Genomic DNA, 19,147 nt, shown 5'->3' with positions numbered 1-19,147 from the left:
TTTTTAAATTACAGGCTAGAGGGGGGGAGAGAGAAGAAAGGGGAGGGGAGAGAAAAAAAAAAAGGCAAGCCAGCCCCAATCTGGAACCTCTCCAGTTTTGCACCAAAAAAAAAAAAAAAAAAAAAAAGAGGGGGGGAGAAAGACACAGACACACACCCCAGTATCTTAAAATAGAGAGCAGGGAGGGGAGAGGATCGGCGGGATCCTCCCAGCCCGGCGCAGGGTAACAATGGTGCTCGGCGGGGAGCAGCGGGCTCCCTGATTGACAGCCGGAGCGTCCTAAAAAGGCCGTGGAGAGATGCTTATCGGAAGGTTTATATAGCGGGGGAGCCCGGCGCCGCCGAGCGCAGGGGGGGAGCGGAGCGGAGCAGACAAGACAACACAGCCGAGCGGCGGCGGCGGCGGCAGCGGCGGCAGCCGGGGGGGCAGCGCTCGGAGGCGCCGGGCGCCCATGCGCGACCGGCCGCGGGTCTGGCAGCCCCCCGCAGCCCCCCAGCCCCGGGGCCGGCGGGCCGCCCCGCCATGCACTGCCAGCCCCAAGCCCAAGCGCAGCCCCGGCTGGCCTCGGCCGGCCGCCCCAAGGCAGGCAGGCGGCGCTACAAGACCTTCATGATCGACGAGATCCTCTCCAAGGAGACCTGCGATTACTTCGAGAAACTTTCTCTGTACTCCGTCTGTCCGTCCCTCCTGGTCCGGCCCAAACCGCTGCACTCCTGCGCCGGTAAGCCCCGCAACCCGCCCCGCACCCTGCTCGGGGAGGGGGGGGCTCTTCCCAGGGGAAGGGGAGCGGAGCAGCCCCCCTGCCGATGCATCGGGGCGGCCGGTTTGCGAGCCAAACCTCTCTTGCCTCGGTGGGGCCAGCCAAGTCCTGCGCGTCCCCCTCCTCCGAAGCGGAGGAGACCCTCCCGTCAAACCCGGTCCCTGCCACGACCCCGAGTTTTCACGCCCCGGCCCCAACGGGTTTGCGTTTGCGCCCGCTGTTTTCCAGGGAAGGGGGAAGATGGCATGTGTTAAAGCTCGAGGGCCGCGTTGCTCGTCTCGGCGTGCGGCGGTGGGATTCGGCTTTCATCTCCCGCGGGGTGTGGGCGAATAAATAACCGGTGGAAATGATAAGCGGTTCACGGGAGCGCAGGTCCGTTAGGAAGCGGCCGTGATCTTGCGCTCCTTGAAACCGTCCGTGGGTTTTTCATTGCCGTCTGTGGGAGCGCAGAGAAGCGAATAGAAAATTTGAAAAAGGAGAAAAACCGCTATCGAGGCGCAGGATTTTCTACCCTAAATTCCCTCTTCCTTTGAAAGAAGTTAGGCTCTTTGTAACAGAGCAGATGTGAAAATACTCCTCCTGATTTTGCAGACATAGACACCGCAAATAAAGCCATGCAAGTGCATCTCTGTCCTGGACAGACACCACTGATTTTAAGGCAAAAAAAAGAGCGATTGGGTCTTGACTGTGGGCGTTATTGAATTTCACAAACATATTGGTGTAATTTGAGCTTTTAAAAATCCACAGTAAAAGTAAAAATATCATTTTTATAATGCATTCCAGATTAAAAACAAAAAAGAAAAAAAAAATCCTTCTTTTTTCTGGTGAAGTAGGTAGTTTTCCAGATTTATATTCTTCCCATAAGGCCGTGCTTCCAATGGTGGCACCTAATGTCTTAAGAGAAGCAGATGATAGAACTGAAACTTAAAAATACGTTCTTCAAAAAATCGTAACTGTTGAAAAATATTTTTAAAGGACTAATTCCTGGTAAAATAATTTATATTTCGAGGTCATAAAATTGCAGTTTTCCTTTCTCTTTCCTGGGAATGTCCATTCTGCGTTTGTATTAAGGTGTGTTTAAAAATTCAAGGCCTGCACTTTGGCTTAGGTTTGGTGTTTTGTTTTTAATGCTTCACTGAATATAAATAAGAAGGAACTTTTCGGGTCTTAGAGGAGCTGTGCTAATAGAAAACTTGCTGTTAGGTTACCTAAGGGTTTCCCGAGTAGAGTAAATCCTTGGTCCAAGCATAAGTCTTCCTCCAACCTCAATATTTATTTTGTATATACTAATTATTAAAGATCCAGAAGTGATGAGGAGGCCGGGTCAGAATTAAGACCCATGATGACCAGCTTCTGGGAAGAAGTTACATGAGTGGTGTGATCCTCATTCAACATTTATTTCTTCCGATCGATTTGTGCGTGACGTTCCTTGCCTTCTCTAACTAATTGCTGACATATTTTTATACAAGAAGAGCTGGTTGTTAATCAAGATATTGCTGACAAGGGAATTTTTCAGAGCTGATCCCTCGCTACTGCGTAGACAGTGAAATTGAGTGCTTGGCCAAAATAGGCATGAACGTCCCAAATGGGCTCAGTGTGTGGCAGCTTGCAGTTACGTGGAGAGGGCCCGATTCTGCTCGCATTGGAGTCAATGGCGTGACTTCCACAGACCTCAATCTGCCAGGACAAGGAAAGAGATTTCTATCTCTTTCTGTACAGAAAGGAAGCATTAGAAAAGAAAGCTCCCTTTAGCACCCAAAAGGAATATTAGCCTGAATATTTACCAACATCCAGAAGCATGTACGACTAACTCAGCGTCAAAAAATACGGGTTGAATGTCACCTTTAGGCTAAGGGATCCTCAGTATTTTTGATGGGTGGGGTGCGTCCCAGCAGCTGTTTTGACTCTCACCACCCCCATGGGAAAAAAGAGAGCATTTTTTTTAATCTGTGTCAAGTATAGCAAACACTGTCTTTGCAAGACTAATATATTCATTAAATAATCATTAATAATCCTCAAATGACTCAGCAGTGGATTCTGAGTGATGCTAGCAAGACTCTTGTGGTTACTGTTCTCTTAAAGCCTTATTTCTCTTTGTGCCTGGGATCTTTAATGAATTTTCCCTCAAGGTTGTGTTTCTAGCCCAAGCCCAAGCTCTGGCCTGTCCCTGTGTCAGGGTGGATTGTGAATATCTGCTTCTGATGGAATAAGCTTTGTGGAGTTGCAGTGCTTGAGAAGTGAAGGACAGAGAGATTTGCTTGCAGGATTAAAACCATAAAAGAAACTGCTACAAAAGTCAACGCTTCCAAATTGTAAGCCTTCTAAGGTTTATAGGTACGATTGAAGTCCTGTATGTATTAGGTAATGGGAATTTTTTTTATTATAAAAGAAAGGAAATTCTGTCATTGTCTAAGGAATGGACAGTACCACAAAGGATAACTAAATGTGAAAGAATTTGAAAAATACCCAGTACAGATCTGTTAAAAAAACCCCAAAACACAACAAACAAACAAAAATACCCCCAAATCACTTAGGGACTAAAGACTGCAGAATTACAGCACTGTGGCTTAAATGCTTATTGCCTGCGTTTCCTTTGTCTCTTGAGTTAATCAAGAAGGGAGTGAGCACTTAGTCTCTTTGTGGTCTAAAAAAATGAGTTAACCTAAATCACAGAAATTTACCCTGCCAGTTTAGTCATAGCTGAGACTTCGGCGTCTTTGAAACAGTAATGAGTAATTACTTACTTCAGCTGAACTTCTCTTCAGCGGCACAGCTTTCTCTCAAGTCAGGAGTCAAATTTGTAGGCATTTTCATGGGCTGAAGAGTTAATAGTTCTTTCATCTTGGGTGAAGTCAGAGAAGTCCGATATGCCTATATAATTTAGTTGGAGCTGAAAGATGTAAAATGTTGCAGTTGTGCAGCATGTGTGTTTAACAACATCCTTTGTTAAGTGAAGAGATCTGTAAAACATTGGTAACCAAATGGAAAATATTTTTTCTTTCGGCTATGATCAAAAGCTAAATATTTAAGCATGTGCAGCTGAATTGGGACAAAACAAATTTGTCAAGTAGAGGGGGATGGGGCGTAGAAGGACGTTCGGGACTTTTCCTGTGCATCGTGAGGTAGAAGATGGACATTTTAGTTGTAAGGAGCATTCAGGAGGTCTAATGCAAAGCTCCGAGCTCTCACTGGGGAGATTCCCATTGCGAAGAGCTTGGAACGAGTCCCAGCCAAATTTTTCTTTGGAAAGAAAAACGCAATTCCCTGTAAAAAGGATCCGTCACCAGCTTAAAATTTGGTGTATGAACATGTATTGTGGTGTTCGTTGAGCCTAATAAACAAGGCTGCACTCATACTGAATCTGTAACAAAATGCTAGCCCAGGTTCAGAGCCGTTATGATTAAAAAAAAAAAAGAAACCAAAAATATTTTCAGATGGTGGTTAATAACTCTTTGATTTATGACTTTTTGGATTGTGATGACTTAGTGAAAACTTTATTTATTTTGTTTCATGATATGTATTTTTTTATTGGCTTTTCATATTATGTCATATCTAATTAATTTGTATAAGTTATGATTATAGTGTTAATGTATACTGTGCTTGGTTTGTTACACTGATTTCTGAAGGTTGCTTTTCAACTGAGCAGAGTCCTATAGGAATCACTTTTCAAATTGTCTTTATATAATTTTTCAATTTTACATTTAAAAATATTTGTAGGTGAGTCTATACCAATTCTGATTTGTTTCCTGGATTTTTTAAAATCTTGGTTTCGCGATACATTCAAAATCCAATTGCCATATTTGTAGTTCTGGGCATGATAAAGAATCAAAGGACATTGTCAGTCAGGACGATGGTACGAGGTCAAACTGGAAATGCTTTATATTTATCAAAGTAACTAAAACCGCTTGAAAAATAAAAGCCAGGGTGGTCATGGCCAGGACTTGGGGGGGGGGAAGTTGTGTGCTGTCCCTGGCGATAGTGGAACTCATGACGTTGTGTATTAATAATCAACAATATTGGTCTTGCATGTCCTTTCTAAACTATCCAAATGAATTGAGATGGCTGGATTAAAAAGAATTGCATTGTCTCTTTGAAGAGAGAGCTTTTAGAGTCTTCAGTTTATTTTAGCAAAGTTGGTAGTACAGATTATTTATTGTTTATGCTGTGTATGCCAGGCATAGAGCTGGTATTCTACCAGGTTTCTATCAGGACCTATTCCAGAGCTCATAGAAAAACCCTCAAATTTGAAAGTATCTTAGTGACTTATAATTTAAATCCCAGTGAACATCAGTGTAATTTGTTTCCGTTCTACACGAAGGCTTTTTACTAGTACATATCTCAGGCAGGACTGCGCTGCTTTCTCGTTCATCTGCTACAGTCGCTATACTAGAACAACACCTTGCATGAATGTAGTTTTACGGGCACAAAGATGCATTATATCGGTGTGGCCTTACTTGTCTTCTGAGAGAATTAACTCTTTTGATATAAAAATATTTACACCTGTGTAAGGGGAGTTGTGTTCAAGGGGATTATACTGCTCTATGTATATTTAAAAGTGCCACAACTTCTGGAAGTGGTCATGACCTTAATTTTCTTAGTTTGTTTACATCTTTTTGAAAGTTTGCTACTCTGCTTCCTAGTCTGTAGTACAAGTTGCATTTAAAGAACACTGATAATTATCGTTTGCTTCCTTGAAATTTCTGGTTTGGTGGTGGGTTGGTTGGTTGGTGTTTGGGTTTTTTTTGAGCATGAGACCTTGTTCAGTATTCGTGCAATTGGGGTTTTAACATAGGCAGGTATTTAGCATAGAATTGTTCCATCACTTGATTTCTTCTTTTCCAGTTCTTTTGTCTGTCTTCTGTTGTTTTGTTTTAGGATTAAATTGGGAACTGCTTATCCCAAAGTTTTTTTGAGCTGTCATTTTCCTGCTATATTTGATGTTTTCTGGATGAAACTAAGCGATCCCTGCAACCACTGGGGCCTGCGGGGAATCATTGCTTGTGCGATAAAGTGTGAGCTTTGATATTTCTGGTTCTCAGTCAGTCTTGTCAGCCTTTTTAGGAAACCATGGTGAGAAAGTAGATTTATTGCATCTTAAAACAGCTCAGTTTTTATGTGTGACCTCACAACAAGATTCCTTCTGATTCTCTTCAAAAAGGCCTTGATATAGGCAAGGTTTGAATTTGCTCTGGGACATTATTTAAAATTGGAGTGGAAGCCATTTCTTTTGCTCAAATACTTGCAGAATTTTTTCCTTTAAATTGAATGGATACTGTTACGGAGTTCCTGGGGGAAAGCAGGGCACTGTGGGAAACGAAAGGGGAATCCGTGTAGTGTATGTCCCAGCGTGGGGAAAAATGAGATGCCATCCGTTCAAAGCGCGTTATCTGAAACATAACAGCTGGATTAATCCCGTTAACTAAAGCTAATACAAAGTTGTGGCTATACCTTCTACCAGGCTAACTCAAACCTGAGCGTGCCCAGCCTCCCGCCAGCCCTCCCATCTTCAGCTGGGCTTGAATCGCCATCCCCCAGTATGCTGCAGATGTAAGGGTTTGCTGTGGCATCCCAGTCATTATTACAAGGCGTTGGGAAGAGTTTTGGTCTTGCGGTGTGTGAAGTGGATGCTCAGGAGACCCTAGATGTCTTAAATGTGTGCCTGTGGTGGCAGGAGCTGGGACTTGATGTCTCACGAGGTCCGTTAAAGACCTGTGTCCCAAAATGTATTTGTTGAGGGAAGCAGGCCAAAATGAATATGCTCGTTTATACGGCAGCAGGGACTGATAGGTGCCAACATAAATTGCAAAGCTGTAAGTGTCTCTGTGTGGAAATCTGTATTGCTGCGATGCTGTTTGGGATTTTTTATGATTATTTGTGCAAACATAAGAAGAAAAAAAAAGCTGTTATAAACTCCGTATGTTTATTGGATTTAGCTTACAAAGATCAGTATAGTTCTATAGTTTAATAGCAAAAAGTAAAGGTGAAATGACAAAGGAAATCTATTAATCCTGAAAAATTTGCTTCTGGAGTTGTCACTGATCCAGTATTAGGAAGCTATTGAATATTCTTAATAAAAATGTAAGATAATTTGGACATGGTGTTACTGCATACAGATCCTAGAAGATGCAGTCACATTTACACTGATGTCTCGGAGTGCTCCCCTGAAAACCTAGAAAAGTCAGAATTTGCTGTCGGGACTGTCTCCCCGCTCCTGTAGCATGATTTATTCAGCTGCAGTCTCAGGGAAGTCTGAGTTTTCTCAAAACTCTCAGCCAAATAACTCCCTGTCCATTTTAGCCCTATAAGAAGAAGTCTTTCTGTAGCAATCACGCTGAAGACCAGCTTATCGGCTGAGGTAAACTGAACAATTGCTGTAGTCTTTGGAAGTAGATTTATCTGTAATTGCTGAAGATTGGGCACAAAATTTAATTTTAAAGAGCTTGGTGTTTTTCAGGATGTCTGCCTTGGTTTTTACATGTTTTGATGTCTTTAGTAGAAAACATAATTCAGAAATGCCAAAAAGTGGCATATGAGGAATAATAATGGCCTGGCTAATAATAACTATACCATCTGAGAAGAGGGTCAATTTTCTCCGTCAGATTGTATCCAATATTAGAGGTGGTATTTCAGAAGCAAAGCCAGATCAGAATCTGAATTTGAAAACAGGCTGAGCAAGGAAATCTGGCTCTAAAGAAGTTTCAATGCTAGATATTAAAAAATCTGGAATCAAAACTGAGTTTTGCTGTCTGTATCTCAGTACAGTTAATAGTGAATAAAAGAAATTAATGAAAGGGAAAACTACATGGAACAAAGCAGAAAATCACACCCCAGCAATTGCAATAAAACCTACCGTGGAAACTAATCAGCTTTGTGGTTGTGGTTAAGCATGAATAAGCATTGCGGAGGAATGCTATAATAGGAGGTATTAATGAATGTGGGATTCCACTGGGAAAATTGACACCTATACCTTATTTTCTAAAGCCTCATGGTTTGCACTGAAGCACAGTTTAAATCCATTTACAGGCTGTTTTAGGTTTAAATGCTGTAGATTTGTGAAAAGTATCCTCTGTTTGGACACTGCTCTCGGAGCCTGTGCAATACAGACCTAGCGCCACAGCTCTCAAGTTGTTGCGATTATTATTTTTACGACTTTTATTCAACCTGCTGCTGTAAAATGCAGGAAAAGACAGACTTGTCTGGCAGAATAAATGTCCCCCAGCATTGCTGCCTTCAGTACCAGCTGGGTGTGAGCAAGGGCAGGAATCTTCACTGAGGAAGTTGGGGAAAAAGAAGTGAGACTGTTTCGAACCAACAAGTTGTGTGAAGCTCCCAGTCAACTCGCCAAGCTACGGGGAACAGAGCAGAGCAGTAGCTAAGGGGACTTTTTGTTTTTAATTTTTCTTTCTTTTCTCTTTACTTCTGTTGAGCATTACATTTATTTTCCAGTGACAGAGCATGGTGAAGGACAGCTCACAGTATCATAATCTTGGCAGTGTGTTGATTGGGGGAGGTTGTGGATCCACCTTCAGAAAGGGTTTAATGCTGATAAGACTGTTGTAAGCAGGCTTGGACGATTGAAAGAAATCTCTGCCTTTCTGACTTTTAAGTCGCTTCCATGCCCTCAATGCAAGCCTGTGAGGAAGGAAGATTTGCATGCAACTGCACACGATAGATGGCAGAGCTGATCATCTGGAATTGATCGTCACATCAGGAATTGATCTCTGTAGATGACTTGCTCAGTACACTCTCTAAGAGTTGCTTCTTAATCCACTGCTGGCATTTACTGGGTCAGAAAGAGGCTCTGCTCTTGCTCACTGTTGCTCAGATGATCTTAATTTCTTGATTCTGATGATCTATTTCTTATGCTCATTCCCTTGATATCTTGTCCAGTTAGAGGAGACTGTGCAGCCCTGCTTGGAGGAACTGGAAACTTGGGCTTTGCATTTGCAGACCATGTACAAAGTTTCATTACATCAAAGTGAAAATACTAGGAGTAGTCAGAAAAACTGATGTTTTGGTTTGTTGGTAGATAGAAGAAAAAAATGATCGCTTGCCCTTTTCAGTTCAGAGTGAAGCAAAATGGTTTAGATTTATCTTGGCAAGTTAAAGGTTTAAAAAGTGTGTGGCGGGGGTGGAAATCAGATCAGTGAATATACTTGATCTGGAATAAAATATTGAAAACATATCTTCTCAGGGCTGAAACAAAACTTTCTAACACTTTCCTTTTTATGAGACATTTGGCAAAGCAATGAAATTACTTTGTGTATTGAAAAATTTTCTTTTTTTTCTTTTTCTTTTTTGATTAAAGGAATTTACAACCAAACATTTTCAGTCAGTTCTGTTTAAGAATTGCTCCAGCTGGACTGCAGAAGCCAGAACACATTAACACGAGCTTCATTTGCTAGGAAGTAATAGTTCCTTGGAAAGTTTAGGACCTGGTTTGTGATCTCAGCTGTATTTCTGTAAGTCAAGACAAAGTCCCTAACAGAACAGGATCACAAGAACGAGCTCATGGGAGCTGAGCAGTCGATGTCCTACGTACACTTTTACTCGGCAGGGAGTGGAGCACAGCATTGCATCACTCGGATGAGACAGACCAAGTTATGCCTCCTCCTGATGGGCACGACAGTGTCCACTCACACTGACTTACACAGGAAAGTGTGCCCTCTTTGCATCGCTCATGTTTCTTGCTCTGCTAGGAACAGTTTCCGTGCCTTGGTGTGTCTGATTGCTCCACCATGGATTGTATGGGTGAGATGAACGTGAGAGTTTCAGAGTAGCTTAGCGGCAATAAATCGTGAGGTCGTATTAATGTTACCATCCAGGGAAATATTGGAGATGGATTCCTCCCCACCTCCCCAGGTTATCTGTTATTTCTTGTGTTCCTAGCACTTGGGGAGAATCGTGCTGAGAGACTTCTAGTCCTTGTCGAGTGATGTGAAATTCCCAAAGCTACATTTTAATGACATCTTTAAAAATATAGAGAGATTTGGTGTTAGGACCTGGCTAACACAGTAAATACTTAATATTTTCCATTTTCCTCTCCTGCAGCTTTACGGTTTGACAGATTCTTGGCACCTTCTCCCTCATTTCTCTTGGCCAGAGCACAGCTCGGAAGAACACCAAGTTACCAGTTGCTGATTTTTGGACAGGTGTTCGGGTACTCGGCGCTGAGACCCATTTAAGTAACTAAAGGGAAGTGGGAAGAACAGCCTTTCCCCAAAAAATCCTCTATCTTCCCGAACGTGGACCTCTGCACTGGTATTCAAATCTCTTGTGACTGCAGTTAACACATCCTGCTGTTGCAAATGAAGTTATATACTTGCTGCTTCTCACGTGTCCTCTGAACATATCCTGGCCCCCAGTGGGGTCTGGGTGATGCTGGTGGACCATATGCCATGAGGATGCTGAAGATTTGATTCTGCTCCCAGCTACCTGATGAGAATTCATGAGGGGTAGTGTTCTTGGGGTCAATATCATTGTATTTCTCTCTGAAGTGTGCCACACAGAAAGGCAGTCCAGCGTCTCTTCCTTATTACACAGCCCCCCACCACCTGCCATTAATTTCCTTTTTTTGACTGGTCTGTGCATACCCCTTCATAGTTAGCACTTTTGTAGAGCATAAATATATATAGTTCAGTAAGAAGAAATGACTTTCAGTAAAAATAAGATGACATTTTCTAGAAGAATATCCTGGCATACATGATGAGTGGGAAAATAGTGTTTTTCCCCTGTACAAGATTTTTATAAAACTATGGTTTTGGCAGTATTTATTTCCAGAATATTTGAGCTCTATCTAGAACACAAAACCTGAAAGAATGCTACCCTTCACAGCTCCCAGGCAAAATCTCTGCTTTGTTTTTCATTTTTCTGTAAAAAAAAAAAAAAAAATCACACTTCTTTTTTTTTTTGAAGGAAGGAGAAAAACAGTTTTCCAAAACTTCCTATATAACAAAAATAAAATTCCCTTTGAAAATGTGATGACAGAAAATTTACAAATACATATGCTCTTTTTTTCTGTGAGATTCGGTGCAACAACTTTAACAATGACCTTAAAGCGTGTTTGTATGTGCATATTCGGGTCTTATCTTGTATATTCTTTAACATGCCAGTGTTTTTTATTCATGCAGTTGACTGGCTACCTTCAACAGGACTACTGATGCAAAGAAGGATTTGAATTGGACGCTTTTGTATTTTCCCTGTAACTCAGATAATCTTGCTACTCATTTTGTGGATTTTCTTCAAAATAAGAGAGTTTTTCAATGTAGTCATCAAGTCATCTTTAAACACTTGGCTCACCATTTGGCCTTGGATATTTCTACTAATGATTATCTTGCAAGTTACAGGATAGTTAATGGCTAGTTTTCCTGCTGATGCAAATTCTTTTTTTTTTTTTTTTACCTGGGATTTCACCTTAGAGGGGTTGGATTTCATCTGAATTAAATTTTAACAGACATCTTGAGAACTAATGTTGAAGCAAGACCAAGTCCCTGTAACTTTGAGTGTACAGGTACCTATTGCCACATCTAGCATACAGCCTATGTTTATACATTAAAAACCAAAACACTGTTGTGTAAGCACAGAAGGGTTGAAGCCTTAATAAAAGCATCTCCTTTTCTATTGCAAGACACAGAAATATATGTGATATGCTTGTGGTTACTTAAATAGGGTATTCTACGACAGATTAACCTGTCGGCTTTGAAGCAAAATTAGCAGTGGTGGTACTTTCTTATGGAAAGTATCTGCTTGCATGCTGTATGTATCACATACGTATAATTGCGTAACGTTAGATGTCTTTAGGAAGGCCTAGTGCTCTGGCTTGCGTTTATTCATGTGGCTCAAAGAGGAAAAAATATGAAAAGTCCCCCTGAAATAGAAACCAGTAACGTAATCATTGATACAATATAATGACGAGAAGTCTGAAGCAAATGGGGTTTTTTTGGCCGCAAAACATTTGCATGAGTTTGTGAATACATCTCGCTTCACCCTTCTGTCTGTTTTGTTCAAAGCTTCCTCTTGACAGCTTTGCTAACGGTTCATTTTGTTCCTGCGGTGACTAAATAGTGAAGGAGCTGATATTTGAAGTTTTCTGTAACAGCAGAGCCCGGTACTAGGCAGTTTGGATCTCTGCCATCTGCTCTTCGTTGTGCTCTTTTGCTTTCCTTAAGCAGATTTGGTTTAGGTTGCTGGATAGTGGTGAAATTCTCCACTGAGGGACAGGAAGCCATGCCAGAGGTTAGTAGGGTTAGTTTCGCCTTGTTGCAGTAAATTACAGAGCAATCATAAATGATGGGAAGGAGTTTGATGAAGTGGGTGAGGAACAATTGATGGATTATTTTAAGTTAAAATTACTTAGAGCCCAATCCAACTCCCACTGAAGTCAATTAAATCGTAGTTGGATCAGAGCCAAAATGAGTCAAATTCAATTATGCTTTAACTGTAAACATTTAAAAGCACATTATTATAAGGTAGTTTAGCACTTAAATTACAGTAAAACAAAAGCATTTACGAAATCCCAGACTGATAGTGTTTTATTTGTACAGCTCTGTTGAAACCCTTTTTCTTGAGGCTGAGAGACAGAGACCTCTTAGACTGGTGCCTAACCCCTATAGCACCTGTCTGTTGTGAAGAGATGTCACAGCAATTGATACCGTAGATGTATTTCTGTCCATCAGAGACTAGCCGGCTAACGATTGCATGAGAAAAAACAGCAAAGATCACTGAAAAGAGATTGGAGAAATCCCAGTGTTGTTTCATCTAATTGTCTGGATTTAGAGAGCTTACTAGTGTATCAGCTCATAGACTACTGAAACTTTTGCATGAGCTAATCTCAAAACTGTAATGGTTACGAATATTCATCTTTGTCTCAGCTGAACAGAGTACAGCATCCAAAATGTTATTTAAAAAGAAATAACTTACGTGATAAAAAGATGGATTTATAAGTACATTCAAGTTTAACAACATACGGCAGCGTTTTCGGAAGATCAGGGAGATTATCTTTTAAATTATGATTCACAAGCCTGCTTTAAGACAATTTATGTGGGTTTTTTTTTTTAATAGATTCAGGATTGATCCTTTTTGTTATGTCCTCAGAATTTCTCCTCACCGTCCCTTTTCCAGCAGGGCGAAGGCATCTCCTGCTGTTGGGAGCAGCTCAAAGTTGGCAGGCATAGTCTGATGGGGTAGGCTGTCTCGGGAGGTTTTAGCACTGCATCCTAAGTGCCATCCCTAAAGAACTGTCAAAAGCTTGAGACCTGGCGAGCTCTGTATACAGCAGGGAATAGCTGTTAACTGGGGTCATTCCTCTCTCTCCGATTGAACTGAATTCGCCCCCACAGACAGATGATCTCCCGGTCAATGCCAAGCGCTGAAAGGACTTCTGCAGGGTTTGAAATTGGTCTGGTTTGTTTTCTGTCTTCGTAAGCAGCTGTGTTTAAAATGAAAGATAGGGCCTGATCCTTGTTTGAACGAAGGACGCGACATCGCTCTGGCTTTGTGAAAGGTCTTTGCGGTGGATGGAGATGCTGGACGTTCGCAGAGCAGTGAAAGGACAGAAAATGGGACATGGGTGCAGATGAAAAAGATCGATTTGACTGCATGCACAGCTAGTGCAGGAGTGTTGAAGTGTCTTCAGAGCTGTTTAACTGGCTAAATGGACTTTGTTTTTAGTCCAGCAAACTCAGTTTGGCAAATTATTTCCTTTTCTTTCATGCTGTCACAGTTTTCGTGGTTGTTTTGCCTTTTTTGTATCCTTTTCTGTTTTCCATGCGTTTCTATTAATAGCAGGATCAATTAATAGCTTCCACTAACGCTTTCGAAAGAGCTTGCAACTATGAAATAGAAATGTCTGTCCTTCAGAGAAGGGTAAAAGTGATACCCATCCAGCAGCGTTAATCAGGAAAAAGGGATACAACCATGATAAACATTGATGTAGGACTTCTATGGCATATGCTCAACTTAGGAAAAAATACTGCCTGTTTTATTCCCCGTCAGTAAACAAAGACGCTACCCTGAAAGCAATGCAAACAACTTGATAGCTATGTATCCGTGGCTTTAATATGTTTGAAAAAACTGATATCTGTGATCCATGCCTTATTTCTTCCTTCTTAATATTAGCACGATTAGTCATGTTACAACTTGTGAAAATGCATTAAAGTCAGTTGACAACTATTTAAAAGCTGAGCACTACTATTATCTATTCACAGATACTGACTGCTTAGTACAGCCTAGGCGTGATTTGTTTGACTCATATTAACTCACCAGTGATCTTAACTTTGGTATTACCTTTCAAAAAGCAAAACCAGTGATAATGTTTTTACCCGCTGATTGTATTTCTCTATCTCTGAGTGTATGCCTGCAAAATAAAAATGGTACTTTTTCCTGTAGTAAATGAGGGGATAGAAAATCCTTTTGGACAGTGAAGGATACTGAAAACAGTTTCATTCATCACGGTACCTTGATGGCAACTTCGGTTTGAAGAAAAACATTTCCTTTAGGGGAAATATCTTGGGGAAACACACAATATTTCTTAGGAAGCAGAGCTGGTGCTGAATTTCTGAGTACCTCTGCAATGATTTGAACTTCTTGGTGATGATTTGCCAGGACATAGCCCACTTCACCCTGAAACCAGTCATGCCTGCAAGGTTTTTGCTGAATATTTCTTACCTTTGAAGGAAGTTCTAATGGAATAGCTGCTGCTGCCTATTGCCGCTATGTTAATTAACTGAAAAATCCATCCAGAAAAAACTTAAGCGTTCGTTTCCAGTATCTGGCACATAGCTTTAGCGTGGCTTAAAATGTGGTGGACCCTTTTAATTTGTCATCTCAGAATGTTTGTTTTCCTCAGGGCCAATCATGGGTCATTTGCCTCCAGTAATTGATACCGACATTGGAAATGTTTGTCCAGTTGATGACAAAGTTAATTTAAGTGTTTGAAAAGTTATTGCCTCTGGTTAAACTGGGGCCAGTTTGCACATTGTGAGAAAATTCAAATACATACCTCATCTAGTGTCTCTCCACAAGAATTTTGTTCATTCAGATGTCTCACTTTTTACAACAATCAGTAAATAGTGAGGCTTATGTATTTTAAACTCTAATTTAACCCTTTGCATGCTGCAGATTATGTCCAAATATCGCTTTTCTCGGTACCTCTTGATTCCACCCCCGTCCCTGCTTCTTATTTACTCCTTGAAGTCAATGGAAGTTTTGGGTGTGTAGAAAAAGAAAAGGAATTGCATCAGACTGCAAATACGTGAACATTTTCTGCTGAGCATTCATTTAGCTGGCAGCTTGGGGCATGCCACTGTTGGGAGCAGGGATAACTGAATGGAGTTTGCGATTTTGCGGAGCCCATGGAATAGCTGAGAACTTTGCAGTGGATGGTCGGTGGCTTGATCGTCTCTACTTGGCTTTGTCCTTGACTCACTATATGATGTAGAGCCAGTTATACGCTCGCTGCACGCCTCAACTTTCCCATTAGGTAAAGGAAAGCAAGAGAAGCCCAAAGTAATATGGTCAGTGGGGATTGCATGCATTTAACTGTGCTCTTCATGAGGATTAATTAAGTACAAGTAAAATCTGTATTTCTTTTCCCACTAGAGAGAAGTCTGTGGGAGGGAACAGACTTCCCCACAAATCACATTAAGACAGGTGTAAAGACAAAGCTGCTTTTATGACTTTGTAGGGGCTTCAACTCATTCATTAGCAATTTTTATCCATCCTTTTACCCTTTACTGGACTTTTACATTCTGTCCGTGCCCTGCTGGGTTTTTTGATTTGCTCTTTCTCTGCCTTCCTTTTTCTCCCCTTGAGCTCTTTCTTGCTGTCTCCCCTCAGCACAAACTGCATCTGATAATGTTTGAGTTCCAAGTCGAACTTTCGAACCCATGACGTCAAGTTGGTTTGGAATTAGGCAAAACCAGTTTGCCCATCCCTCGTTGTAAAAGGGTTAATCCTCTAAACTATTGAGAGACAAGGGCAGGGAATTATGAAAGGAGCCCCTGTTTTATAAGCGTTTGTATTGCCAGTGCTTGAATACCCGTAATAAGTAGGTTGCTTCTGTGATTAATGACTGTGTTTTACATGCTGACGATGGATGATGTGTCTTATTGTAGAAGCCATTTATTTTTATTTGGTCTCCTCACCCAAGCAGTACTGGAAATGAGATGTTAATGTCTTGGTGGGAGTATGTTTTATTCTCAACAATTTAATGAAAGGTGACCCACAAAGAGGAGAAAATAATTAAAATGATGCCTTTTTTTTAGCCTCTCTGTAATGTGTGCAAAGACAACTCACATAGATTTTACTTTTTTTAATGTGGGATTTTTCTTTTTCTTTAGAGATTCTTATTTTGTTCCCTCCAAGTTGGAAAGGAGTAGGAATGTGTTGTCAGTCTGAAACTTTATAAATTTGGAAGGGGCAAGCTATTCAAATGCTTTAAACTCAGTCTGTCTTTGTTTTATTAATTTATTTTTAATAAAGGACTAAAAAAATTTGAGATCTGTAGTTATTTTGGGCCAATTCCTGTATCAGATTATAAGTTTCTGATTTTGCTGTAGTTTCAGTTGCACTTTTTTCCCCCACCATGTCATTTTGTATGTGTAAAGGGGGTGGTGGTGGAGTGTTTGTGATGGTCTGAGTACACAGGCGAGGCACAGAAGAGAAGTCATCTTTTTGTTAAAACAGCTATGTATCTATATCTGTATGCATTCAACACTGCATCCATCTACCTTTGAGATTTTCATTTTTATGGAATGGCTTAATAAAGGAAGGAGGAAAAAGACTTAAAAAAGCACTCTTGAATTAATTGGAGAAAATCTCTTTCAAGGCAGTGAAATTGGTTGCAGTGTCCAAGCAAGTCTTTCTAAAGCTCTGCAGAAACTGAAAGACCTTGGATCTGGTTTCCCAGCAGATCTTCAGGGATGGAAACAGAGACAGCTGTAGGCATGACATCGGTACTTCAAGAGAGAGAAAAAGATGATAAGGATTTTTTTTTTAAATGTTAGAATTGAAACGCTTTTTCGTATGTGGTTCACCAAACATAAATTAAAGGCTCATTTAGCTCTCAGAATTTAAAAGATCCCTCATAACTATTATGGTATTGCCGAGCAAAGCAAACCAATTCAGCTTGATGGACTGGTAGTGTTGGTTGCTTTTCATCGTATAGCAGTAAATTCCAATAATTGCCTAAGTTCTCTGGACAGATTATGTAATAACATTCCAGGTGGGATATGGCCCCCATTTCAAAGCTTAATGAAAACCCTGGCAATGTAAAGAGTCTGTCATGCTGTCTGTGGGGAGAGCATGGAAATGCCAGATCTAAGATGAGTTTCATCCCAGCAGTGCCACATAAGAGAGTCTAGTAATGGTGGTATTTGGGAAATAAAAAATATTCCCTGAAGACTTATTTAGGTCACCATCATGTAAAAATTGGCAGCCACAGCTGATCTTTGGCAGAATATCTTTCTTGGTTTAGAAGATTAAAAAAAAAAAAAGGTGAAAAAAGTTATTTTGGTTTGAAAAACCATGTGCTGCATATTATGTGCTTGTTATTGGAGGAGTTCCCGTGGAAACATTGCTGGTTGCACAATAAAAGGATACATGTATTGCTTCGATATTAACATATATATTAATGACACATGAAGGAATTTTGTAATGGTATGACACAAAAGAGAGGTCTCAATGCAGTGCTCGTGCAGTCTGTTCATGTGAGATAATAACACCTCTGCCTCCCCTTGTGGCTTCCTTCTGGTTGAGTACTTTCCAGACCATACTACAACCTTGTGTGGTAGGTATTACCATCCTCATTTTGCCTGTGGGGAAATCAGAAGTCCAGTGAGATTCAGGGACTTGGCTGAGATTGTACATTAAGGCAGTGTCAGGGTTGGAAGCACTATGCCTAATGTCCTCTTTCCCCAAAATCTACATCTAAGTGAACGGAACTTTGTTCTTTTGGTCCTATATGGGGCAGGTGAGAGTAAATAAAGTCTGTGGGAATGAGACAATATTCCCATCAACCTGGAGTTGTTTCTAATGCTAGTGGGAACTGTATACCCACACACGTGTGGAGGGAAGAAAGGGCTGCATTGTTTTTGTGTATTGACTTTTATGATTGCTATTTAAACGAGATTATCAAGTCACAGACGTACCTGTGGAACACGGCGATGCTGCATTCCTCAGTGACAGGTGCTGTAGGAGAATCGGAGGTAAATAGATGTGCTGATGACAACCAGAGATGGGTCATAACCAAAGCTTTGATTCAGAGCCCTCCAAACCTTAGGGTGAGGGAGGGTCTCCCATCTGGATCCCTAAATCAGAGCATTTCTAGGGGCATGTTTGTAGTTCTAGATTGGAGCTGTCAGAAACAGGTGTCCTTCTAACATTTCTGTCCATAATGGCATTCATTCACAATTAAAGCTAGCAGAATTTGAGCACTGTAGAAACCTAATTCAATCCCTTATTATTAATTAGGTCCTATCTCCACCCTAAGTCTAATCTGTATTTGTCTGGAGATGTGACAACAGTGTCTCCTTGGCTGACTTCCTATCAGAACAGAAAAAAACCCCAGCACACTGATGTCTGACATGAGTGAGGGCTCATATTCCTTGGAGATTGGGACAGTTAGAGCTCACCAACTGGAATTTCTGGCTTATCCTTCTACCAGTGCTGTGGTACAGACAGCCTGGTAGCTGGGAAAACCTTGTCATCGCTTTTCTGACATATAAGTGGTTGCATGCCTCCAAAGTGCTTTGCAACTCTCAGGTTGACATTTTTCTCATGGAACTGCTTATTCTGGGTGTGTGCATTTTGAGACTGCCCATCCTTGAGACATTTTTCACCTTGCTTTTTGAGATTAGATGAATTTCAGTAGGGGTGAAACTTGTTTTGTGCTTCAGCTGAAAAAATACAAAACACCACCCACCCCGAAATGAATGGGCTGGGTCTCAGCTACTATAAATCAGACTGGGTTTGATGTTGGGGGTTATGTATGTTTGTACAGGCTGAAGATCTGGTGCAGACGGTACACCCTGGTGTAGGGTGGAGTGAGCTGTTGTGTGGAGTCCCCTTGTTTCTTCTCCACCAAGCAATTGGCTATTCTGCTTGTTGCTTACCTCTGTTTCCCTGCTACAGATCAAGCCCATAGCTGCCTTGTCTGCTCTGCTTGTGTTTTCATCCGCTGGCTGTACTCTGCAGTGAAAATACAAGTGTAATGCTGCAGTCTGACATGCTCTTTCCATGATGTCCATAGTAGTGAGTGCAGCTTTCCTTGTCCTCTTCACTCACTCCTGGGCCACAGGGCAGGCTAATGAAGTACAGATGTTGAAGTGAGTGAAATATCAGTTTGCCTGGAGACTGGGCATGTAACTGATGTGAGCATCCCGCCTCCCC

At 41.3% G+C, this 19,147-nt stretch overlaps 1 protein-coding gene across 1 annotated transcript in view; it reads left to right on the top strand.

Moving 5' to 3' along the window:
- The first annotated feature begins 217 nt into the window (after positions 1-217).
- The window catches only part of BARX2 (BARX homeobox 2), a 36,664-nt gene continuing 17,734 nt past the window's right edge, over positions 218-19,147 (top strand). The window contains exon 1 of the mRNA XM_075034907.1: positions 218-721. Within this exon, the coding sequence (XP_074891008.1) occupies positions 523-721 (199 nt within the window). The 5' untranslated portion in view covers positions 218-522. The remainder of the gene's footprint in view (positions 722-19,147) is intronic.

The sequence above is a fragment of the Buteo buteo genome, chromosome 9, assembly GCF_964188355.1.
Source record: "Buteo buteo chromosome 9, bButBut1.hap1.1, whole genome shotgun sequence".
Classification (NCBI taxonomy): Eukaryota; Metazoa; Chordata; class Aves; order Accipitriformes; family Accipitridae; genus Buteo; species Buteo buteo.
Note: the sequence above shows the minus strand (reverse complement) of the source record. Positions and strands in the feature narration are given on the sequence as shown.